This window comes from Mycteria americana, chromosome 8 (genome assembly GCF_035582795.1).
Source record: "Mycteria americana isolate JAX WOST 10 ecotype Jacksonville Zoo and Gardens chromosome 8, USCA_MyAme_1.0, whole genome shotgun sequence".
In the NCBI taxonomy this organism is placed as follows: domain Eukaryota; kingdom Metazoa; phylum Chordata; class Aves; order Ciconiiformes; family Ciconiidae; genus Mycteria; species Mycteria americana.
In genome coordinates this window covers 20433852-20458312 of record NC_134372.1, presented here as the reverse complement: position 1 = coordinate 20458312, position 24461 = coordinate 20433852, and the positions used below count along the sequence as shown (strand labels likewise).

The 24461-nt window shown below is 45.5% G+C and overlaps 1 protein-coding gene across 3 annotated transcripts in view; it reads left to right on the top strand.

The window, feature by feature from the left end:
* ETF1 (eukaryotic translation termination factor 1) overlaps nt 1-17907 on the top strand; it is a 31066-nt gene extending 13159 nt beyond the window's left edge. For 2 of the 3 annotated variants that reach the window (XM_075510052.1, XM_075510053.1), the window contains 9 exons: nt 2117-2292; nt 3119-3258; nt 6576-6714; nt 8333-8523; nt 9049-9178; nt 9960-10115; nt 10911-10975; nt 12224-12371; nt 17666-17907. In XM_075510052.1, coding sequence (XP_075366167.1) covers nt 2117-2292; nt 3119-3258; nt 6576-6714; nt 8333-8523; nt 9049-9178; nt 9960-10115; nt 10911-10975; nt 12224-12371; nt 17666-17892 — 1372 coding nt within the window. In that variant the 3' untranslated portion in view covers nt 17893-17907. Of the gene's footprint in view, nt 1-2116; nt 2293-3118; nt 3259-6575; nt 6715-8332; nt 8524-9048; nt 9179-9959; nt 10116-10910; nt 10976-12223; nt 12372-13845; nt 15960-17665 lie in introns of those variants that run through there. The other variant, XM_075510054.1, reaches the window with a different exon arrangement.
* The last annotated feature ends 6554 nt before the right edge of the window (nt 17908-24461 follow it).

Here is a 24461-nt window from a genome sequence, read left to right as displayed (position 1 = left end):
TGTGTGTAATATAAATAATCACCAGTTATGGTGGCCCCTTCAAGGTGTGGGTTTGCTACAGTCCAGCTGGCTCACAGTACACAGCTGTGCTCTGGCCTGTGGCTCTGCTAATGCCAGTGTTTCTGGGGCAGTGGTACCTAACACAAGGCCAGGGGCTGGGATTTGAGGGGTGGCTTGCATTTGAAAAACTGAAGGTAGCTTTACAAGTGCTTTTTTACTGAAGAATTGGTCTTGGGAGGGCACACCTGGTCTTCCTACTTGCTATTCCCTCCTGCTCCCCTAGCCCACTGTCTGCTCTTTCCCCTCTGTCCTCAATACAGGAAAAATTGCATGAAATCTCTTCCTAGCAGGAGAGCCATGGAGAACCCAAGGGGCATAATGGTCCCATCTCCCACCTGCCACATTGGGATGCCCTTAGTTCATGCAGCAAGTTAGGCATGATGTGCAGAGCTTTCTAATCTCTGGGAAGTCTGAGAATCTCTTTCAGAGGAAGAAACGAACTGTGTGAGCTTGCCTCAAGAGTGCTACTTTCAGAAAAGTCAGGAGGACTTGCTTTCATTCTCATCAGCCTCTTACTCAAAGGAGCCTGCTGGGAATGATAGGCCATTATATCTCCCCTAAGGCTTGTGCCATTCACTGGGGTAGCTAACTGCGTTAATTGAGTGGTATATGGAGTATTCTGGGCTGGTGTGACCTGGAAGTCTGATAGCTGTCAGCATGGCTCAAAGCTCCTTCTGGGAATAATGTGTGCAAGTGTCTCTGTGACTTTCTTGATTAGTGTGTATGGGGATCTTGGATATTAAAACCAATTAGTTGTCTTTAAGGTCAGGGACTTATTTGACCTACCAGCATCTGTTTCAACTTGGCCTGAATTGAAGATCTTTGGAAGAGGTCTGTACAACTTTTGTAAAGAGGCTAATGAAGTGATGCTTTTTAAAGCACTTCCCTGCTGTCTCTGTAGCCCAAACACTTGAGGCAGGATGCTGGTGCATGACTATCGGAAACAGCAGTAGGCAGGTACTACATTTGCCTTGTCCTGCCATAAGAAGTGTAAAAGAGCAAAACCCATTTTTTTTAATGGCTGAAAATCACTTTGTTGGTGCTCTGACTCAGAATCCTGAGTAGATATTTTTTTCCACAGAGCTTAGTTGGTTTGCCCTTGACAGGGCTAGAGGACACGATGAGGCATTTGATTTTTATGCCATTACTCTAATGTGAAGTATGAGGTCTGGGTTAAATGTGAGACAATGCAGCAGCAGTTCTTCAGACATCTGGGATACTTCAATGGCAAATGGGAGGTACCTGCTGGAAGGCAGACAGAAACTTCCCTGATTTTTTTGTTTTGGCTTTGGATGGATTTGAACCATGAGGCTGCTTTGGGGATTAAGACTTCTGCAGGATCCACCCCAAAGCCATAGGAAAAACGAGTATCAAGCTTACTTTTTTCATTTAATTTAAGCCAGTTCTGTGATTTGTGGGGTCTTATCTCCTGACTCCGTGCCTGGGGTTGGTGCTTCTGAGCTAGCGATCATGTACTTAGGCATGCTTTATTTAAAGCAGCTGCCAGAGTTGGTGGGCTTCTCTATAAAGCAAAGTGCTAGTGGGAAAGTAGAAGAGACTAACTGCTACAAAAGCATCCTTCCAGTTCATTTTTCTGTCTTAATCTGAGGAAAACAAAGTGTTAAAACCGCACTTGGGGTGGCTAGTGCTCCAGCTGTCTGAGAACAAATGGAATGGGCTTAAAAATGTCCTTAAATTATGTGGCTGCATTGTTTTAAATATTCTCTGCTGGGGACTGCTTACATGCCCTTAGCTTGTACATACGTTCTTTTTTCCGGAGTAGTATCCCAGGTTAAACAAGCAGCTTTTGGAGGACTTGTTCAGGTTAGCCTCTACTAAGCACTTGGTTATGGAGTCGAATCCTCTTGAAGAGCCTGTTTTGTTTTGTTTTCTCTTCCATTATTGTCCAGCAGAAGGGGAGTTACACCAATAACAGTGAAGTGAATTATCCTTGGCAGGGGGAGGGAGGAGAGAGCTGTGTGCATGGAATATGGTATGAATACACTTGTTGCTTTGGCTGGTGGCTGCTCACAACCCCTCTTTTTTCCTTTCTCAGCAATGGTACCAGCATGATATCGTTGATCATTCCCCCCAAAGACCAGATTTCACGAGTGGCAAAAATGTTAGCGGATGAGTTTGGCACCGCCTCCAACATTAAGTCTCGAGTGAATCGCCTTTCAGTACTGGGAGCCATTACATCTGTACAGCAAAGACTGAAACTCTATAACAAAGGTAACTTCTAGCTTGTATGGATGCTGGCAAACTTCCCTTGCTTGGAAACAGCCTTAAGTTTCTGCATTATGCGGTTTTCTGCTAATCAAATCTGTTGGCCTGTACCGCTGTTTTGCACTGATATTCCAGGTATGTTGCCCAGGATGACTACTTCAAGGGTAGATCTTGGGACTAGAATAAGTAGGATGGCCCTTGTCTTTGGTGAGCAGGCTCAAGATTCTGTCCTTAGCAGTACTGACTCTTCTAAACTTGGTCAGCCTTAGGACCTGTTCCACAAGAATTGATTGGCATTAAACTAGTGGTTTTCCATCAAGCAGAAACTTATGTATGCCTTATGCATGCCACTACACAGCTACCATCATTCTGGGAGGAAATAGACCCAGGCTATCTAAAACGAGTACTGGAAGAGTTCATTGCTACTGCCTTTACACTGGCAAGTGGCCTTCATTTTGCTGGTCAGTCTATAAATTGCTGTATAAGAGCTAGGGAAGCCTCATGGGGATGTTCAGCCTTTTTCTGGATCCTATGAGCTTGCAAGCTCATGGGTTTAAGAGACAGGTACATGTTCTTGCAGCTTTGTTGCAAGTCTTTCCATCAGTGTTACCTTTAGCTTCCTGTTCTAAGCTGTTCAGTATAGGTGCACTAAATTATTTTGTTTTCTGTTGTAGAGATCTGGGAGGGAATGAGTTGGGGGAAATGGAAAGTAAAAAACTTGGGAACTTCAATTTCAACTCTGTCTTAAGTCTCAAGGTCTAGTAGTTAGCTTGTGATAGGTACAGCTTACAGCATTTCTTAGTGATCTAAAATTGCATTGTGTCCTTTGTAGTACCTCCAAATGGTCTGGTTGTTTACTGTGGAACAATTGTGACAGAAGAAGGAAAAGAGAAGAAAGTCAACATTGACTTTGAACCTTTCAAACCAATCAATACGTCGTTGTACTTGTGTGACAACAAATTCCACACAGAGGTAAGAAGTCTCCTATTGCCTGCTGGTCTTGCAGTAGTCAAAGTAAGACTGCTTTGCTAGACTCACTGGAACAATCCTTGGTGTGCTTGAGTCCACAGCTTATAGAACAGCAGGCTTTAATTAAGACATCCTGCTGCCCACTGGATGGCTTCTGACCGGCTAGTATTCAGAAATGTGTGATATTTGCTCAAAGCAGCTGAGATATTGTCCAGCTCCTACTACAGCTGACTTCATGGCCCAGCTAGTAACTGCTGAGTTTGTGCAACCCACAGACATAAGCTTTTCTCTGTAATGGGAGGCAGAATTTTTTTCTTACCCTTAGAGGCCCATAGATCTTATTCCAAGCCAGGTCTTAAAGTAATGCCAAGATTAATATTAGTGTTGCCAGTCTTGATATCAGATTTGTTAACTGAGGCCCTTGATGGAGAACTGGCATGTGCCTAATCTGTCTGGGGTAAAGTGGGATTATTTTTATCCAACATCTGCTTATCTTAGTTAAATGAATGGTTTGAGGCATATTTAAAGTAATGTGGATTACACTCATCTTGACTGCATGAAGTCAATTTATTGTGTCTAAGTCTGTTTTGGCTCTGCTGGCAGTTGCAGAGGTCTCAATATTTGTAGGAGATGACTGACTGCCTTTCACATCCATAGCGTTCACCACGATAAATGTGTGGACTGAGACTTAATTGCCTGTCATCAAACCCATATGATATGGGCTTGACAGGCCCTTCAGTGATGTAGTTCCGCTTGTTTGCTTGGGTTTTTGGAGATCTGATCCATGATTGGGTTTCAAAGGGTAGGAGGAGTACAGGAAGTAAAGGTATGCTTGTTGCACAGGTGAGGTATATCCCTATTATTTTGTCTCCCCACCAAGGATGAAATCCCAATACATCTTTGACCTATCAGGAATAACAAAACTGTGCACAAGTACAGCTCTTGAGTTCTGCTGAGCCCACGTGTCCATAGGCAACTGAAAGCAAGAGGTAAATAAGAGAATTCAGGAGAGAGCCAGAGGTGCAAAGCCAAGGGAGATATTTGTCCCTGCAGTTGTTGGCAGTGGGTGGACAGTGGTGGGTTGCCTTCTACCCTATGAGGAAAGGGATTAATTTGGTCTTGGCTGCAGCTACTGCCTCAGGGCACTGATTCAATACAGAAACAGTAGCTGCTGCCCAGCGGGCTGTTCCCAGGAGGTAGCTGTAAATACACTCTTGCTGGTGTGTAGCATTGCTCAGCAAGAGTGGCAATAACTTGAGAGGAATTTGTGCTAATTGCTACTACTGATGATGTGATTATTACGGCACTTTTTTTCCATTGGCTGTTTGCTCTCCTGTGTCTTTTGAGTATGTGATTATTACTTGGTATTGTCTGCACTGCAGAATCAAATCTAGCTGTAAAAGCCTACTGTATACTATCTTGAGCAATATTAGCACTGAAGTCCTGATTTGTCTATCTCATTTGGTTGTAGAGCTGTGCTCTTAACCCAGTGGTTCTCCCCAACATGCCACTAGAAATCAACAGATAGGGCATCTGGCTCAGTACATCAACAGATTTCCTATGAAAGTGAGGACATGTCAAGGAGCAGAAAAAGGATGTGATCTCACCTTTAGGCTGAAGCTGCAAAGAGGAAACTCGGCCCAGGCTGAAGGAACAGAATAAAAGCAATAGTCCCTTTTTTGTGCTTGATAGGTCAAACAGTGGAATTGCTGACATAGAACTAATGAAGGGGAAACTGGGGGAATCACTGATTGTTGGATACTTTATTAAAATAAGAGGGAATCAAGAACATCAGAGCTGTAGTCATCTGCTGCCTGGCAAGAGTATCTGATAAGATTTCCTCTAGATATTTTATTGCCTGTGTGAAACCAAAGTAACTTCCCAAGAGGGATATGAACCCTGATGTGTGTCTGAAGGGTAGGATTTACAATGACTTATTTTGATACCTTGGCTGGAGCATTCATTCCAGTCACACGATTTGCTTGGCTCTGTCCCAGTTAAATAGATTGCAATGTAATATGCCACTTCCTCCTCTCATTCATCCCACTGCTGAGGAATTAATACAGAATATTTATTTTGGCCAGTAGATTCCATTAAACCTTAGTGTCTGCTTCTTTTAAGCTTGAAAGCTGTAGACTTGGTTGTGTAGATTTTGGATAAAGATGACTGGTTTTTATTCTTTCAATTCAGCCCAATAATCAAGCTGGCAGGCATGCAGGCAGTTAAAGATCCTGTGCAGTAAACCACCACCATCGCTCTTTCAGTATTAAACTGGTGACTTAAAACAATCTGAATTTGACAAGTTCTCCATCCTTCTAATGTGTTTTTGCTGGCCAGAAAGAGGATTCTTGCTTTTACATTTATTGGGCATGTATAAGTGAATGGAAGAGTGTGTGTGTGTGCTGAATGTGCCTACCTGCTCAGGCTGCCCTTGAGGGAACAGTAGCTGACAGATTCTCTCAAAGATGTGCGGAGTTTGGGTAGTTGTGGATGTCCCACACCACCAGAACCAGGGCTGGGTAGGAAATTGGACAAAAGTAACTCAAAAGCCTTGATACTAAGCAGTGCTTTAGTTGTTACTCAACTTAAATGACCTTACAGGATGAATTTTTGCTGCCTTTTCTAAAGGGAAGAAAATTGAAGGATAACTTCATTTTTCAGCAAATATTATGGCTGTCTTTATAGCCAGTTAATGCATAGTTATGCTGCCGTTGCATAATTCTGCTTTGTAAGGTTGAATTTGTCAGAGCCGCTGTAGATTTCATCATTCTACCTTTGGGACTTTTTGAAGTCAGCAGGTGCAGCAAGACAGTATTTGTGGTAGTGGGCAAGTTGAAAGTCTGTATCGGTGCTTTGTAGTATAAAACTGAACTGACAAATATCCTGATCAGTGAACTAAGCAAGTTCTGCTTTCCTGGCTGGAGTGCTAGGAAAATTACTCTTCCAGTTTTGCCAACTGGAGAGGTGGTGCAGCCTTGTAGAGGTGTGATCTGTTTCACTTAACACTTCTGAGAGCCAGTCTTTAGGGTTTTGCTATCACACCTGCCTGTGATGTCATGTGATGAACTGCTAATGCTGTGAAAAGAGTTATCAAGCTTAAGCATTAGTTTTCTTTCTGCTCTTGGCAGCACTGTGTGAGATAGTAATCTGGGATAGTCTCAACTCCTGAATCTGCTGCTCTTCCTCTCGTTTATTTGTAAAAAATAGCGATGACCACCTACGGAAGTAAAATTTATTGAGGTGTGTTGTTTCTGGTAGCCTTTCTGAACCAGGGTCCTTAATAAACTGGTGCTTACTGCTGACATCGTTTTCTGTTCCAGGCTCTTACAGCACTGCTTTCCGACGACAGCAAGTTTGGCTTTATTGTAATAGATGGTAGCGGTGCACTCTTTGGAACTCTTCAAGGAAACACAAGAGAAGTCCTGCACAAATTCACTGTGGATCTTCCAAAGAAGCATGGTAATGCAGTAGTCTATCTCTAGGCTGTTTGCAGCAGAATATTGCAGGGTGGGATGTGAGGGTAGAAGCAGGGAACTTGGCCTGTAGGTGTTTAGCTCTAGTCAATTCTTTGCTCCCCTGAAACCTGACAGCAAAGCCTCTAGTCTGAGCCTTCTGTCAAAATTAATTAATCACTGTAATATGCAGTTGATCTTCTTAAAGTGGCACTTTTTATTTCTTGGTGCACTTGACCCTTTACTTGGTTTTGGGACAGTCTTAACTAAATATTACTAGCACAAGTAGTAATACCAGTTGGCAGTGTCTTTAAAGTTTGCATCTGATGGTGTTGCATGCAAACCATAGTGAAAAGCAAGAAGCCTGTTCCTTGCAAGAAGCCTGTTCCTTGCAAGAAGCCTGTTCCTTGCAAGAAGCCTGTTCCTTGCAAGAAGCCTGTTCCTTGCAAGAAGCCTGTTCCTTGCAAGAAGCCTGTTCCTTGCAAGAAGCCTGTTCCTTGCAAGAAGCCTGTTCCTTGCAAGAAGCCTGTTCCTTGCAAGAAGCCTGTTCCTTGCAAGAAGCCTGTTCCTTGCAAGAAGCCTGTTCCTTGCAAGAAGCCTGTTCCTTGCAAGAAGCCTGTTCCTTGCAAGAAGCCTGTTCCTTGCAAGAAGCCTGTTCCTTGCAAGAAGCCTGTTCCTTGCAAGAAGCCTGTTCCTTGCAAGAAGCCTGTTCCTTGCAAGAAGCCTGTTCCTTGCAAGAAGCCTGTTCCTTGCAAGAAGCCTGTTCCTTGCAAGAAGCCTGTTCCTTGCAAGAAGCCTGTTCCTTGCAAGAAGCCTGTTCCTTGCAAGAAGCCTGTTCCTTGCAAGAAGCCTGTTCCTTGCAAGAAGCCTGTTCCTTGCAAGAAGCCTGTTCCTTGCAAGAAGCCTGTTCCTTGCAAGAAGCCTGTTCCTTGCAAGAAGCCTGTTCCTTGCAAGAAGCCTGTTCCTTGCAAGAAGCCTGTTCCTTGCAAGAAGCCTGTTCCTTGCAAGAAGCCTGTTCCTTGCAAGAAGCCTGTTCCTTGCAAGAAGCCTGTTCCTTGCAAGAAGCCTAACGAAGCAAGCAAAATTCTAGTTCCACTATACAATGCTGTATTGTAGTGAGCCACTGATGAAATCAGCAAATTATCTGTTAGCTACTCCAGGTTTACCGTCCTCTGTAGATTAGGATGGGACAAAAGGAAATAGAAACGTCTTCCCCAGTAAGTTTCTGCAGCAGAGACTGCTGGGATGCATTGCATCAGCAAGAAAGGTATGTGAGCAGTGTAACAAAGGAAATTGCTTTTAATGAAGGTACAGGACATAGAAAATGTGTGCAGATGTTCAAAATTTCTATAGAGAGTTGTGAGTCTGTATAAAAAGAAAAAAAACACTCAACATATTTTCCTCTGTGGGATACATGGAGAAAAATCTCTTGCTGTGAGTGAATGCTCTTTATTCACTTGCTGTTTCAGTGAGTGCCCCTGGCTCTGCTTGTGGCAAACTAATTCTGAAGGCTGCATCTGCCCTTGGCTTCAGTTATTCAAGGCCCAGTTGGGACCATGTACTAATAACCTTCCTGAAATGAAATTACTTCCAGATTGCTACCTCACATCTGTTCTCTTGTAAAGGTAGAGGAGGTCAGTCTGCCTTGCGTTTTGCTCGTTTGAGAATGGAAAAACGACACAACTATGTAAGGAAGGTAGCAGAGACGGCTGTGCAACTGTTCATTTCTGGCGACAAGGTGAACGTGGCTGGTCTCGTTTTAGCTGGATCAGCTGACTTCAAAACTGAATTAAGTCAATCTGACATGTTTGATCAGGTGAGTGGCCTTTTCTGGCAAAGCCCAAATGTTTAAGCTGTCAGTAGTAACATGGTGATATTAGTAGTAGCTCTGGTATAAGATGCGTCTCAGGAGGAATGTAACTTTGGTATCTTAAGTTTGATTAAAACTAAAAATCTGATGTATCCTAGAGAGGTCTCCCTTTCCTAATACCTCCTGCAAGGAGGTAAGATCTCCTTTTCTTAGTAATGGTGCTAATAAGAAATCTGTCCTCCCCACTTTGGAACTGATGTTCATGTTATTTGTGTTCCCAAATCTAAAGTAGAAGTTTTATTGGACTTAAACTCCACTAAACCTAATTTCTCTGGCACTGTTGCCTGAAAATTGTGCTTCAATATTAAGCATTCAGAGGTCCCTCTGACTCAGAACCTCTGCTTGCAAGTGAAGCAAAATAGATTAATGCTGTGACTCTTGCCAGGTTTATTCTTGTGGCTTTATGAAGTAAGTATTATGGCAGTGCTGTGTAATAGACTCTTTTTCATGTCTCCTCTTTTTCTTGTTTAGCGGTTGCAATCTAAAGTGCTCAAACTAGTTGACATTTCATATGGAGGAGAAAATGGATTCAATCAAGCAATTGAGTTGTCAACTGAGGTCCTCTCCAATGTGAAATTCATTCAAGAGAAGAAACTAATAGGTATGTGACTTCATGCTCAGCCTTCTCCTGAGCCAAATATGCTTGATTGAATGTGCTGATCTTGCTTAAGACCTCCTGGTAATGCCTTTGTGTGCCACCTCAGCCCTGCAATACTTTCTGAGTTGAGCAGAGCATGACTTGTAGTGATTCTTTCTAATACCTGGACACCTTCTCAAATGCTGCAGGACTTAATGAGACTTTAAGGAGTGGGAGGCTTTTGTGTGGTTGGCTTTTTTTTTTCCCACCAAACTTCTCAGATCTTCTCTGTTTATCTCTTCATCAGAGATTGCCTTAGTTTCAGGCCTTCTGGTGACATTTGGGTGGGAGGGGAAAAAATATCTCTTCAGATTGTTTGCATCTTCAGCAAGATGAGAGTTAAGATTTATTTTGTTTTAAGATGGCAGTAGAAATGATCCCTTGTTTGACTGTCAGCAGACATACATTGCTAATTTGAAAGCACAAGAGGACAATAGTAACAGTAGCTACCTTACACCGAGAAGAGTGAAGTAGTGTCTGGTGGGTTAGTCCGATTGATTGTTTCATAGCAAAGGTAAGCCTTTTAATGGAGTGAGATTCCTGACAGGGCAGTGTTTGGAGTTGAGTTTCTGCCAATGAATGTTCTAAATTACATGCTTTGACATGTTATTGTATCCCTTGCTTCCTTCAGCAGCATTGCAGTCTCCTTTTCCTGTTTCTTCTTGCATTCAAATCAGGCTTGTTAAAAATCCATGTGGCATGATCAGTGTTCATGACAATCTCTTTCTTTGTATCCTGGCTGCAGGACGATACTTCGACGAAATCAGTCAGGACACAGGGAAGTACTGTTTTGGCGTTGAAGATACACTAAAAGCTTTGGAAATGGGAGCCGTAGAGATACTGATAGTATATGAAAATCTGGATATAATGAGATACGTTCTGCACTGCCAAGGCACGGAGGGTAGGTGGCGCTTCTGTGAGACTGAAAGGTCCATGAGGGTTTAACACCTAAGCCATCTCACTTGGATAGATTAGGAAGGAACGCTGGAGGAACTCCCTATGTAGATCTTTTAAGGACTTGATCAAGGGGATGTTGTGTAGGCAGGTCACTAACTTGCAGCTTCCCAGCTATGCTGGGGCAAAAGTCTGAAACTAGCAAGCTTCCACTGTGGAGAAAGAATTGCAGTGCTGGGGTGGCAGCTTGTCACAGAGCTAGCATGAAACCTGCCTTTCAATTGTGTAAATAAGTGTGATACCAGTGCATTAGAGAAGGGAGACTGACTTGACCCTTATGGCCAGAAACAATTCTTACTGACTATAGACAAACCATATGCCTACAGCAGGACCTCTGCCTTTTTTTGGTTTTGGTGCTACAGTTACTCTCTACTGTAACTGTAACTCCACCCTACTGAGTGCTCAGAGGGTGGACTGTCCTTCTTTCCAGCTGCTGAATTTCAGAAGGGCTATGAACTGCTTCACTCTGTCTCTGCACTGTTGTTTTGTGGCAGACCATGCCCTGCTGTGTAGAAGTGGTGTATGACAAACAGCAGCCTAGTTTCTGAAGCAGTTGGATATCTGTTACTCTCTACTGGTGTGCCCTCTTTGGTTTCCCATAGAGCTTCAGCTAGAAAGAAAAGCAGTGTCAATGACCAAACCCTCTGTGGTGTAACTGCTGTCTGTCTGTCAGTCTCTTGCTGTCCTTAACCTGCACCTGGTAGTCTTATCCAACCTAATTTTTTTTTCTCTCCCTTCTCAGAGGAGAAGATCCTGTATTTGACACCAGAGCAAGAGAAGGATAAATCCCACTTCACAGATAAAGAGGTATTTCAGCTTTGGGGCTTGTAGATTTAATCTCGGTGTACTGGTGCAGCATTCTGAATATCTGAGCTTAGTTTGTCGCAAGCATGTGAGCATGATGACATTTCTGGCACTCAGATGATACTTCAAGACTACAGGTAGGCTCTTCCTGTTCACCTTCAGTGTAACCCCTGGGTTCTAGACTTGCTTTTCTCCAGTCTTTAATGCTGCCAATTCCAAGGCTGTGTAAATGAGTTGAAGTGACAGGTAATATGGGGTCTTTGACCACCATCAAACCATCAAGAACACAACCAACACGCAGCCTGCAACATGCAGGCTAAGGTCCCAAATCATTACTCCCTGCTTATTGTGCACTGATTTGGTCAGTACAAAACAACTGTGAGGCTAGAAACTGATGTGGATTTAAGTGCAAGGGAGTGTTTGCTTCTAGATACATTTGAAATGTGGATCTGTCATTCACTGTCTGAGTTTCTTGCCTCCACAGGTCAGAAAACCCTGACTGTATTACTGTCAGGGGCTGTATTACTTTGTGGAGTAAGCTGGGCAAAAAAGTCTGTCCCTTGCAAAAAGGGTGGCCATCTCTGTCTCATATTAGGACTGCCAGGGTAGCCATTTCCAGGTGCTTTCCCTCCTGGTGGGGTAATTGCTAATTCTTTCTGTGCACGGAAGGTTTACAATGTTATCTGCAATGATGTAGTGTTTCTATGCCAATAATCACTTGACCTTCTACTTAAAAAACTATGCTTTTTGCCTCTGTATTTGCCTAGATCAGTATTTCCTAGAGTAAACAGTGCCTGGTTAGATGAGTGGCGATGGACTGTTTGCAGGGTATAAAGCAAATCTAAAGAAACAGTGAAAACTAATAGTGTAGCATGAGGTGACAGTTGAGCAGAAGAATAAACAAGGCATTTTCTCTCCCACTTCTGCACTAACTTCTATAGTATGGAGGCCCAAAACAAGGCCTGTCAATATTTAATTTCTTAGCACCGGGAGCCTTCTGCTTTTGCCAGCACTTGTCTGATACAGATGTGTCAGGAATGCCTACCACCTGGACCCTGGCAAGTGTGTTGGGCTGCTCCAGCCTGCGGAGCATGAAGGCTGGTGTCTCTGTCTTAGGACTGAAAAGACCATGGTGATGCTTAAGCCAAAGACAACTTCTGGTATGAATTTTCTCAATACCTAACATGCAGTGACCATAACATTTTTTTATTATTATTATTTTTTTTTTTTTCCCCTCAAATGTCTACATAGACTGGCCAGGAACATGAACTGATAGAAAGTATGCCCCTTCTGGAGTGGTTTGCAAACAACTACAAGAAATTTGGAGCAACATTGGAAATTGTTACAGACAAATCACAGGAAGGATCCCAATTTGTGAAAGGATTTGGAGGAATTGGAGGTAAACTGCAAGAGAAAAATGTATGGGGTTTTTTAATGGTTGATTTGATAATCTGGTGCCAACACAAGTGGAAAACTAAACAGATTACTCTTCAATTAGTCATGATACCAGTTTAAGAACCTATCATGTTCATCAGGGGTGTCCAGGTGAATTCATTGCATATTCGGCAAGATGCTGCTGCCTGGGCTGTCACTTTCAGTCTGTGTTCCTCAGATCCGTTTGTCCTTCAGAGTGCTCAGAGGGTGGACTGTCCTTCTTTCCAGCTGCTGAATTTCAGAAGGGCTGTGAACTGCTTCACTCTGTCTCTGCGCTGTTGTTTTGTGGCAGACCATGCCCTGCTGTGTAGAAGTGGTGTATGACAAACAGCAGCCTAGTTTCTGAAGCAGTTGGATATCTGTTACTCATCTCTCAGAACTTCCCTGTACTTTGCTCCCTGGTCTTCCACTTCTTTTCAAAATAAAAGTATTTTTAGCCCAACTTCATGGAGAAATGAGGCTTCTGAAATCCTTCAGTCCTTCTCTTGAACTCACTGACCAGTTTCAGTTAAGTCTGGCAGAGATGCAGATAGCTCATGTGCTTCAGTCTGACAAAAATCATTAGCAGGGTAGAGCAAAAACACCTGCCATGCACCTTGTTCTCTGCAGACTAGTGATTCCAGGGCAAAGCTATTGCTTATTTGCTGATAAGCTAAGTGTTGCCACTTACTGTGTTTAGGTTGATGGATGTAAAATAGAGATGAGTGTATTGTAAAGAGGAATTTCTAGGGGCCAAAGAACACTGATCAGAAGGAAACAAGCTTGAATTGTTTGGCTGCATAAGGAGCAACAGGTTTCTAAGTTTTCAGGGTTTATAATTCCAGGAATCCTTCCTGTCCTGCCAGATCCAGCCTCTTTGCATGGTGGGGTACTCTTTGCTACCATGCTCCCTGTAGACTTGAAATACTCCTTGAATACCCTTCACCTAAGTAAATGTTTCCAGGGATAAAGGCTTCCCAGAAACCCAGGTTGGTGTTTGGGGTGGGAAGAGTCCAGGAAGACAGCCACTAAATACTGCTTTTACTCTATTATAAAAGTTACTTCAGTGCCAGCTGCCTTCTGAATTTAATTGATAGGCCTTTGTCTGAGCAGTTATACTAGGACAAAGGATCTGTTACTGGTATATTTTTTTTTTGGAGATACAGTCATCCTAGAATAGGCTTGGCTTTTCCAGAAGAAAGCTGGTCTGTGCTGGGTGGGCAGGTAGGTATTTCTTCCTTCTGGCAATAAATTACATCAGGCTGTAACATGGATGTGGCATTTTCACTCTAGCTGCATGTCTGCTGTCATTTGTCAGTTTGAGCCCATCTCGCAATACAAGTGCTAAGTCAGCTTCTGAAAATTTAATTGAGAAACTCTTGACGTGCAGACAGGGCTCAGTAAACTGCTTAAAATGCTCTTTGAATTTCAAAGAAGCTAAAGCGTGTTGTTTTTACCAGGTATCTTGCGGTACCGAGTGGACTTCCAGGGAATGGAATACCAAGGAGGAGACGATGAATTTTTTGACCTTGATGACTACTAGGTAGTCGACCTGGGTCTGGCAAAACGTGCCTCGCCCCTCCAGCATCCAACCCAAGGAGCAAACTCATGGTGGAAAACACAACAGATCCCTGCCTTAGAATTGGAACATTTCCAGAACTTGATCCACAAGCATTGGATTTAAAAAAGCAAAACCCTACACTTTGATTTGTCATAGTGTCAGTACAGCAGCAAACTACTAAGTTCCTATATGCCACTTCGGACTAATTTAAAAAGAATCCCAGTTTTTACTTTTACTCAATGGTGAAATTGGTTGCTCTTGTATTTTATGAAAATGATTTTTTTAACCTTCATGATACATTAACTGCTGTAAACCTCTTCCTTCAAAAATTAATAGAAGTAAGATCCTACTGGTTTGTTTCTTTTTACTTTGATTGGAGAAATCAATTGCTGCATTTTGCAGCAACGTTGACCCATTTACATGGCATTCTCGGCTTAGACTGCAGAAGAAGAAATGTAATGAAATTGGAGCTATTCATTCTCTTCAAAAGAATGAGAAGGCACTTACCTAGAGTGCTAGCTTATAACGTGTGGCTTGCAAATTCAGATGGTTTGGGGAGGCTTACCAGCCAAATGTGCTTTAATCTATTTGCAGAAGCACTGTTCTTACAAACTAGGAAATGCACTTCATTGATTGCAATGAAAATGCTGCTGAAGTCTTGGGCTTAATTTGGATTTGAACAGTGCAGCCTTCAGGATTTTTTTTTCAGTCTTGACAAAAATAAACATGCGATTTAAGTGAAGTAAGGTACACTTTGCTTTGTTTTGTTCCTCAGTAAGTTTTTCTTTTTGCTTTAGGACTGCGTAACATTTCCTTGATTATGTGAATTTGAACCCATAGTTCTTTAATGGAAGCGGGTATTTTACAGGAATAATTAGTAAGTGGAGACCTTGACTGAAACCTTAGTACTGGTGCATTTGGAACATTTGATACCAATACGTTGAACATTAGCACAACCCACTGGGGACATCCATCTCCCAGCACTAAGGCAGTCTGTTGTATTGGCTCACAAGTGTCCTGTAAATCTGATGCTGAACTCTAATGCGCCCTAATGGGTTAAAACTTCTGCTTGCATCAAGACTCAAGAAAGCTTGTTGTCATGCCTGCTATATAGAATGCATTTCAACCTACTAGAAATGGCTAAGGGTTTTTCAGATGGTCTTGCAGGCAGAGGGTGAAGTGAACATTGGCACGAGATAATGCACAAGTCTTCTTTTTGGGGGTTACTGGGTTCTCTGACGGGCACTCTGACATCGTAGTGCCTGGTAGGTCTGTTCTTCACTGGCTTTGTCACTCCTGGTGCATCGGTCAAAAGCAGCTTCTGTTCCAAGTTGCATACCTGCCTATTTTTCTGATAATCCTGTTTCACTTGAATGGAGGGGGAGCTTGTCTTAAAATTTCTGCCACGCTGTTCTTTGAGGTCCAAAATTACTGTCATTGTGAGCAATATAATTTCTAACCCTGGTTTATAACCTGGCAGATGGCTTTGCTGTTGTTTTCACATCAAAGCTGGAATCTCTCATGGAAGGTGTGACTGGGTTCACCGTAGATCTGCGCAAACCCAGGTTTGAGCACATTTGCGGTCTTCACAGCGGTATGTTCTGGATTTTGCCATTGTAAATGGGTCTAATGTGACATGACAAGACCAGAAAAATTGGATGTAAATTTACATTTTTGAATATACTGCTTGTTGTTTCACATGATACATTAGGGTATGCAGCTCCTTTTTTGTAGTTTTTATTTTTACTATTTAAGTTTGGAAATGATGCCAAATTTTTGTATTTCTTTAATCAATGTGTTCTCTTCAGTGATATATATTGCATTATATATTGATGTGTATATCAATATATACTGATATGTATTACACTTACACATACAAACACGTTAAACGGGGGTGAAAAATCCTAGCCTTCGCATACTATATAGCCTCTGCAGAGAGATCCCAAGCAGTGATATCTTGGTGTTGTGATGTACAGAAATGGAGAAGAGTATTAAACCATATTTAAGAATATAGTATGGACTCCTGATTTATTTTTAGACCAGGAAACGCCTCCTTTACTCTCAGCTCGGTGCCAGCTTCAGGTCAGTACTTGGGTTTTGAGGTAGCTGTTTCATAGTTGGGCTTGAACATTGTGTTTCTTTATCATACCGAGTTGCTCGTTTAAGCTGTAGCAGATATCTCAATTCAGAAGGGGGGGGAAAAAACCCAGCAACCCAAGTTCAAAGAAAGTTGTGCTATGCTTGTTACCTAAGGTGGTCTTCTGAATAACTGAGGCAGATGAAAAATACCCTGCAGATGCAGAAACCTGCCCTTACTATTCCAGTCACAGAACACCTGGGCAATTTTTTTAAGCAGCCTTTTCTACCCTGCCTCTTAGTGCGGGACAAATCTGGATCAGAAGTGTGCTTGCTGCCTGAGCCTGCCACCTCTATGTCCAAGCTAGGTGTAGCGATGACTTTCCCAAAGAGGACCTGCCTCCTTCCCTAGCTGGGAAGGTGATGTGTAAAATACATCAAATATAATACATCAAATATTAAAATATCAAATATTTTAATGGATGCTTTAAATCACCTGTCAGCTGGTCTTGCCTAGCAGTGATTCTCTGGCTGAAGCTGAGCATCCAGCTTCTCATGCCACAGTACCAGAACAGAGCAGGATCTGTGCCATGTAGCTGTTTGCCCGTTGCCATTATATGCAGGCTCATACAGCAATAGGTCTTCTCGGGAGCTTAGGCAGACTTCAGTTTTTGTACTTGCTGCTTCACACTGTCTTTGATCTGCAGTTGTAGCAGATGGGAGAGCATGGCTCGTGGTCCTCAGGTCTCCGGATAGCAGAAGTTTTAGAGATGTGACGTTTCTGCTGGAGCAGAAGTAAAAGTGATGCACAAAACAACTTTCCTGCGTGCATCTCATGCTCTCTACAGCCTCAGTACAGAAAACTGATCACCATTCAGCTTGTGGTGCAGATAAGAACGTCAAACTGAGATCAGCACAAAATATATATATATATATATAAAAAAAAAATCCCATCAGTCAGCACATGTCACAGGAGAAGCTATTGCTTGCAGAAAACTACCCATGCAGCCTCATCAGGTGGTGTAACCAGGCATGTGGATGTATATTGTTTTAAAAAAAAAAACAGAAATATTTTTCAGTTAACCCTTTAGTGGTAACAACAGCAAACCTGGTTTCTGCTTTTCAGGTTTGCATTCCAAGGCAAAATGAGGAGCAGCGAAGCCTGGCTGCTGTGGAGGGATGCCTGAGAGCTGTCTAGTTCAGTGTCACAAATGCTCCACACCAGACATGCTTGGAAGCTGCTACTTCCTCGCATACTAATCTCGGCTGGTTCTCATGTCTCTTCCCCTTCATGTTTCAATGTAAAAATACAAGTGTGTTTAGTCCGCAGAACAGCCATGGGAGCTGTGTGCTGGGGTCCCCTCTGTGTGCACATCTGGTCCCCTCCAGCTGGCTGACTGCAAAGGTGCTTGCCTCTGTAACTCCTCCCAGAGGGACTTCACAGTTACAGAAAGATGAGGCCACTAGAGAGAAATGTGGTGAAACTGTTTTCTTCCTTATAGCTGCCAAAATAATGTCGCTTGGTCCCTTTAACCCTTCAGAAAGCAGTTTCTGTTGCAGGCGTCAGTGTTAGCACTTGGATTGTCTTGTATTTGATGAAAGCCCTGATTTACAGTCGTCTTTTTTCACATCAAATATTGCAGAGCATCGGGTGGGTTCTTCCTGGCATATAAACATGAGCATCACCTTGCAGTGCTCTCATCCGGGAGACCTGACCACCTTCGGCACGCTGGATTGCTGCAACGTGGAATTTGGAAGGGAGTTCGGTGGGGCCATGTTTGCGCACTTTCAGACACGAGTGATCAGAGGTTTGTATTTGAAAGTGAGGCAGGATGGCTTTCCGTGTGCCTGCTGTACTGTGGGCTGTTAAATAATTATTTCCCCGGAAGGGATCCGATCTTGATTAGCTGGAATCACGAGAATAAATAAAGTGTCATTTCCAGTATGTCGCGTGGAGCTGCTTCTGTGCAGAGGTTTAAAGCACGCTCTGAGGGTCCCGTCCCTGTGCTGCTCCACCCGCGCCATTTCGTACCTGAACTTGGAAGTGGCGTGCCGCTGGGCATGCACTGCCGCAGCCGGCTGTGAGGAGGCTCGCATGAGGGGTTGTAGCGATGATCAGCTTCTGCTTGCTGTCTGAATGCATTTTTTTCTCATGGTAAAGGGCTTCAGCTCTTCTAAATGCTTCAAATGCATGTGCCTTACACCCTCGGTAATACCTGCTGAATTTTTATTTTATGTATAGTAAGTCCATACCGCTCTTACTGCATTCCCCAGTTCAGTTTTATGTTGGCACCGTGTCCTCAGATATTCTGATAATGCTCTTTTTAAACGGTACTTTTTGTATAGCTGTAATTAAAGACAGAATTTGCCCTTTATAACTTGTTATTTTGGGAGCTGGAGCCCGGCCTGCACTGTTGTTGCTAGCAGGCTACAAATGCCATTGTGCTGGGAAGCTGAGCATAGCCGGCAGTGCTGAAAGGCAGCTCTGGAATTTCACTCAGCTATTTTTAGTTGGTGGTGAAAAACTGCACTTCCAACACTTTTGAATCGTTGTCAGTGCTTAAATAAATCAAAGGGCAAATCCTGACTTCTCGCTAATGAGCGGGATGAGGAGGTGACCTTAAGCTGCTGCGGAGGTCGAGCTGGTGAAAAGGTGAAGTGCGGGTGAGGGGGAAGAGTCCCAGCTCTGCCTGGCTGGTTGCTGCCTTGGTTGGAAAGAGAAGGGGCCGTGAGGGTGGTAGGACATCGCTGCAAAGCCATAGTCACCAGCCTGTCCCACTTTATGCAGGTGGTCCATGGCCATTGCTATGTTGGGGTGGCTCCTGGCTTCTTGCTCTTCTCCCTGTGCCCCTTTTGGGGCCAGTCCCCACCATTTGCCTCTGCGTCCCTGGATCTCCCCCTTAGCTCTGCCATAGCTGTGTAGCTCTATGGCGGTGCTGAGTGTGCAGGTCTGCTCTCTACAGAACCACGGTGATGGCCACCAGAACCATGGACATGGCAGCTCTTTGAAAGCCAGGACCTGGAGGCAGGAGCTCGTAAAGGATGCTGTGTATAAGTCCAAGTGGCTGAATATCAAGCTGTCACGTGTTGGGCTATTCCATTCATCCCCAGCCACCTCCGCAGCTGTAAGGCAAAACCAACTTCTAACCTACAGTTTCTTCTTTTTAATGCTAGGGCAGGAGTTTTCTGAGAAGCTGCTTCACCTCTTTGGCCACCAAGTTTCCACACTGGCAAAAAAACATTCTCTGGCAACAGGATCCTCTCAGCTGAGCTTCCTTGTCTTGGTGTTCCCTGCTGTGTGCTTGGACAGCTGCTGCTTTGCTGCTTTCTTTCCCTGTGCTCTCACTTCAGGACTCGGTTTGAATGGGGAGACCTTTGGCTAGGGTTGGTTGTGATTCCCAGTAGTTTCCAGTTACCCTAGCGCTGCTCTGCACATCGCCCAGGCTCCAACAGCCTCACGGAGGTAAGATGGTACCAAGGGCCATAGCTCCTGGAAGGACACGTGCAGTGACCCTGGCTGTGCACAGGCTGCGCAGCTGCCAGAAAAATCACAGTTGGCTCCAGGACACCCTGAAGTGTCCCCAGGGTAGGAGACCCACGGCTGGCTCTGGTGGTGGGTGTGAGCAGGGCTGACTGCCCACGCTGCTGGGTGCTGCAGAGCTGAGCACCCTGGGCCAGCCTGCAGCAGAGGGCAGCCACAGCTGGTGCGTGCTGCCTGTCTGCTGGCTCCTGCCCTGCTGCTGGGGCTGGCAGCTGCTAAATTGGTGAGCTGGAGGATGCTGCTGGGTAGTAAAGCCCAGCATTACAGTAGAGGGTGCAGCACAGCGGGGAGACTGTGTCGGGAGAAATCAGGGATGGCGATGACTTGCTGCATGATCACTGATCACTGACGGTGATCCTGTTACACTCAGGACGCTGTGGTTCACTCCACTGTACCTGCCGTTGTCGGTGCTGAGGCTCCCCCACACCCCTCAGCCCACCCTGAAGCACTCACCCTGTGCCCTCACTCTGTCCCCATTCCCAAGCCCACCCTGAGGCACAGGACTGAGGGAAGATGTCCCAGCCCATGAAGCCTCAAGCCCTGAGCAGGGCTGATGGTTTCCATCTTGATGGTGGTTTCCATCATGCCGCATTGTTCACACAGGTGCTGATCCCTCTCCTGGCTGCTCCTCTGGGGTTATCTGCCCCTTTTTGGGATTTGCATGGGTTTGGAGTCAGGGTGGTTGCTCTGAGCATCTGAGCCTGGGGCCCTGTGCCGTGCTGGGAAGTAGCTGGGCCCCTGCAGTGCCAAGGGAGGCATGCCCTGTCCCTGGGCGCTGCACTGTGCAGCCCCTGGTAAGTGGGCTGCAGGCAGAGGAGCTTTACCTAGGCTTACAAAATCCCTCTGCTTCTCTCTAGCTGATTTATTGGGAGCTGCTTTCAGCCCAGGTTGCTGTAATTTAGCAGAAAAGCTCCTAAATGCTCCCATGTTGCAGCTTATGCTGCTCCTCGAAACCCCCCAGGAATGCTTGGGACACCTCGGACAGCCACGCTGAACCGCTCTCCAGTTAAACACACCAAAGGATGTTTAACCATCTGATTTGGTAAAAGGAATTGCACTTGCTGCATGTGTAACCTTGTGCCTGCGCCACTTGCCTGAGCACTTCTCCCCACGTGCAGCCCCATAAAAGGTCCATCATGTCTCCTCTCCATCTTTGCTTCTCTAGACTAAGCAAACCAGCTCCTTTGGTCCTTCCCCAGGGATCAGGCTGTGCCATGAGTCTCTCCCCTGGCCACACACCTGCTCGAGCGTTTCTTGCTGCGAGGGGCCGGCGCAGGATCCGGCCAAGGCTGCACAGGGCACAGCCTGCGTCTCGCATGCTTCTTGGCCACAGGTGGTTTTGGGATGGTTTTGGGCTTGCACAGGAAGATACTGACTCAGTGGACTGGTATGTGGGAAGGAGGTGCAGAGTACAGACCTCGGGGTTACCCCCAATGGGGCGATTCTGCATCGTCATGTCTAAATTTACCCAAAATAGCAGAGAAGTTTGTATTAATTAAGGACAGGAGGGGATGGAGGCAAGCAACTTGCCTGAAAGCTAAAAGTGTGCAAAAAAAAAGGTTTTCCTAGTGAGGGAAACAGAAAATATAGAGGAAATAAGTGGCAGAAGAGAAGAGGGAAGGATGGCCAGTCTCATCTCAGTGCTGCTGTAGCTGGATGCCGTCCTTCAGGAGCAGCGGGTGGCTTTGGTCGCAGACATCCCCAGTAGTGGGGGACACCGGTCGTGGTGTCCCCAGCCGCGCTCTCGCTGCTGGTGCCTGGCTGAGATGGAGGTGCCTCCCTCCTGCATCCTCTTGCTTTTTTCCTGCTGATGTGGTGCCTCCGTCCGGGCGCAGGATATTTTGTGGGTATCTGCCTGTCAGCACAGCATATGCCTCCCGCAGCTCCCAGGTTGCTCCTCTGGGCTGAGACCTGGGTGGTGCTCAGAGAAACCGGAGCTGTTCAGATGCCTGGAAACATCTGTGGTTATGTTAGAAAAAAGCATTTTACTAAACAAATGTCTTCCTACAGGTCACAAACTAAACGCTGCCTCCAGGGAGCGGGGGAGCGATGCTCCCTGGTGCTGTTGGAGGCTTCGGTGCCTTCCCAGGACTGTTTGGCCCAAGACAGACCCATGTACACCAGCAACATGTAGCCATCCCCCCCAGCCAGACACGCATCTGGATATCAGCACCTACTGTGAGCTTTCAAATGCTGCTCCCTGAGTTTGGACCCCTGCAAACTGGCTGCCTTGGGTGATCCATGCTCTGCAGCTGTCTCCACCGCCCTCGTCACCCCCTTGCTCTGCAGGAGATTGGCATCCCTGTGCCTTTGGTAGACACTGATGGATTGAAGCCACATGGGTCAGCAAGCAAGATGGGAAAAGTTTACTTAGAGATCATCTCTGTTTAAAGAAAGGGTTTTCATACCTATTTAAATAGCGGTTTGCAAGGTTTGCATAGTGCTTAGCTACACAGAGGTATTTTGGAGCTGTCCATGGGAGCCCACGGTGGGGCAGGCAATGGGGACGGGCAGAGGGACCACTCACGCTCCTGGAGCCAGTTTTCATTAAGAAAAAACCTCCATTTCTACACTGCCCACAAGGACCGCCTAAGGAAGCTCCCACTGACTCAGTGCCTGAGAAACGTGGCAGGTAACCAGCTGAAAGGACAATGTTCATGCTTTGCATACAAGATAAAGCGTGGGGACTTTCCGTGTGAAACACGAGCGTCAGAGGTGTAGCAAGCGGTTGCCGTAAGCTGAAGTTGGCTGCCTTTGCTCAAGTGCTGCTTGGGAGCCAAGAACATATTTCTGGAGGGTGGGGAGGGAAGGGAGGATGCTTTAAACCCGCATCACAGGTGGCAGTGGGCCATTGGGACTGCGTGCTGCCAGTACACCTTGCATACCTCTTGTGCTGAGGTTTCTGCTGCTGTTGCCTCTGTTCTGTCACACATCCAACGTGCCCTCTCTTCCTCGCTGCTCTGCCTTTTGCCACACCAACTTCTAGACTCCACTTAACCTGCTTATTTTATTATGCCAGGATGGATTTTGGTTGCATCCATGGCTGAGTGAATCTTAAACACCTCCCTCCTGTGTCCTCTGTGCATCCCGGGTGTGACCAAGGTCTGCAGTTTTCCCAAGCACATTTAGGGATGGCAAAGACATGCTCTGCAAAGCCAGGGAGGATAGGGGACTGTCCTTCTGTAGACACACCATTGCGTTTCTATCTTGAGACAAGCCTTGCTGTGCTTCAGCCTGGTTTGGTTTAATATCTGGGCCATACTCGTTTGCTAGAGCAGCTCCAGGAAGAGCGTCCCAGGGGTGTACGAAGGGTGCCGAGGGGGAATGTGCTGCATGTGGTCATGGTGTGAGGAGCATTGGGATTTGCCCCCCGGCAGTGGCTCAGAGCCACTCCAGCACATTGGGCAATGCTCCATGTGGGAAGGGCAGATCCCACAGGGCTGCTCTGATGGCTCGTTAGTTTTCCTGTAACATCTTCTTTATCTTGAGTATATCAGAGCTTATTCTCGGGGAATGCAGGGACTGGGTTTGAAAGGCTGATAAACGTGGGAGGTGAGTGGAGATGGTACCAGGGCAAGCTCCTCTGCTGTGAGCGTAGCTGAGAATAATTTAAGTTAAATTATTCTCCTGCCTTTTTACTTGCTGAGGTGGAGATCCTCTCACCCCATGGGCACAGACCCTGGCGTGTGCCACTGATGTGCTACGGTTTGAGAAGTGCCCTTGTGCCACATCACCCACCATCTCATCCCCTGCAGTACAAGCTACCAGGGAAATCAAAGAGCTGCCATAAATATGTAAAAGTACACCTGAAGCTCAGAGAGAACTGCTGTTCCTAAGCCTCCATCTGCAAAAAGCTGCATTTCCTTTGATTTCTGGCCAGAGAGAGCATGTGGGGTCTTCAGGGCTCTGCATTGCTGTAGCTCGGGGGGCTCCCGAGCAGGCTCCTGCAGCCCGGGCTGCGCTGTGTGGGGCAGAAACCCAGTCTGCTGGGTGCCAGCTGGGACAGCACGGTCCAGGGGGAACCGCAGGGCACTAATCCTTCCCAAAGTCTGCACAGTTGTAATACATGGTAAAAAATAACCTGGAAATAAATTCTGATTAAGACCAACAAAAGGGCTGGGCCTTTCCCTTTCACTTGGAAAACTAATCGGTGGTTTAATCCCTCACTGTCCCGGTGCTGGGAATAAAGACCATGCATGTGAATTGTTTTTGCTCTCACGTTCCCAGTAACGGGGTAACTGAGCTACTCATAGTCCCTTACTGTTTTGCTTAGGTAGGTGGATGCGCCTGAAAGGTGCTGCATTGTGAAGCAAGTCTGTTTGTAGCTTTATTGTCATCTCCCAATCGATTATTGGCTTCATGAGGTTGTCTTACAGTTGGCAGGACACCAGCTTCCCAAATGTCACCTCCTCCCATGCAGGATGGAGAGCCAGCACTGCCTGCTTCCACACGCAGGAGCTACTATCCTGCTCTTACAGTCAAAATCTTGTTCTAGGTATGTTGTCTGCTTCCAAGCAGTCTGTTGTCGACTCTTCTGTCTTGCTGATGGGTCTGTAAATTTAATTAAATACTGAGGACTGAGCTCTGCAGCATATTCACCATATACAATCCAATTGTCAAGGGCAACAACCACGTAATTGCACAAACCTAAACCGAAGCTGGGAGCACAGTGAGCCGCTGCTCGCCTGATGATCCAGGAGCTCTGCCATTCCAGAATATGAGAATATAGGAATATGGTTGAGTTCAAGCCAAACCAAAACAAGCTGAGACCAAGAGAAGTCCTTAGAGTTTGTGGTTGGCTGATAGCGACGGCACCACCATATTTAGTGCGCGACACAGCTGCATTGCAACTCGCCTCGGCACTGACACCCCCAGCCTGAGCTGCAGTAAAGAAGGTT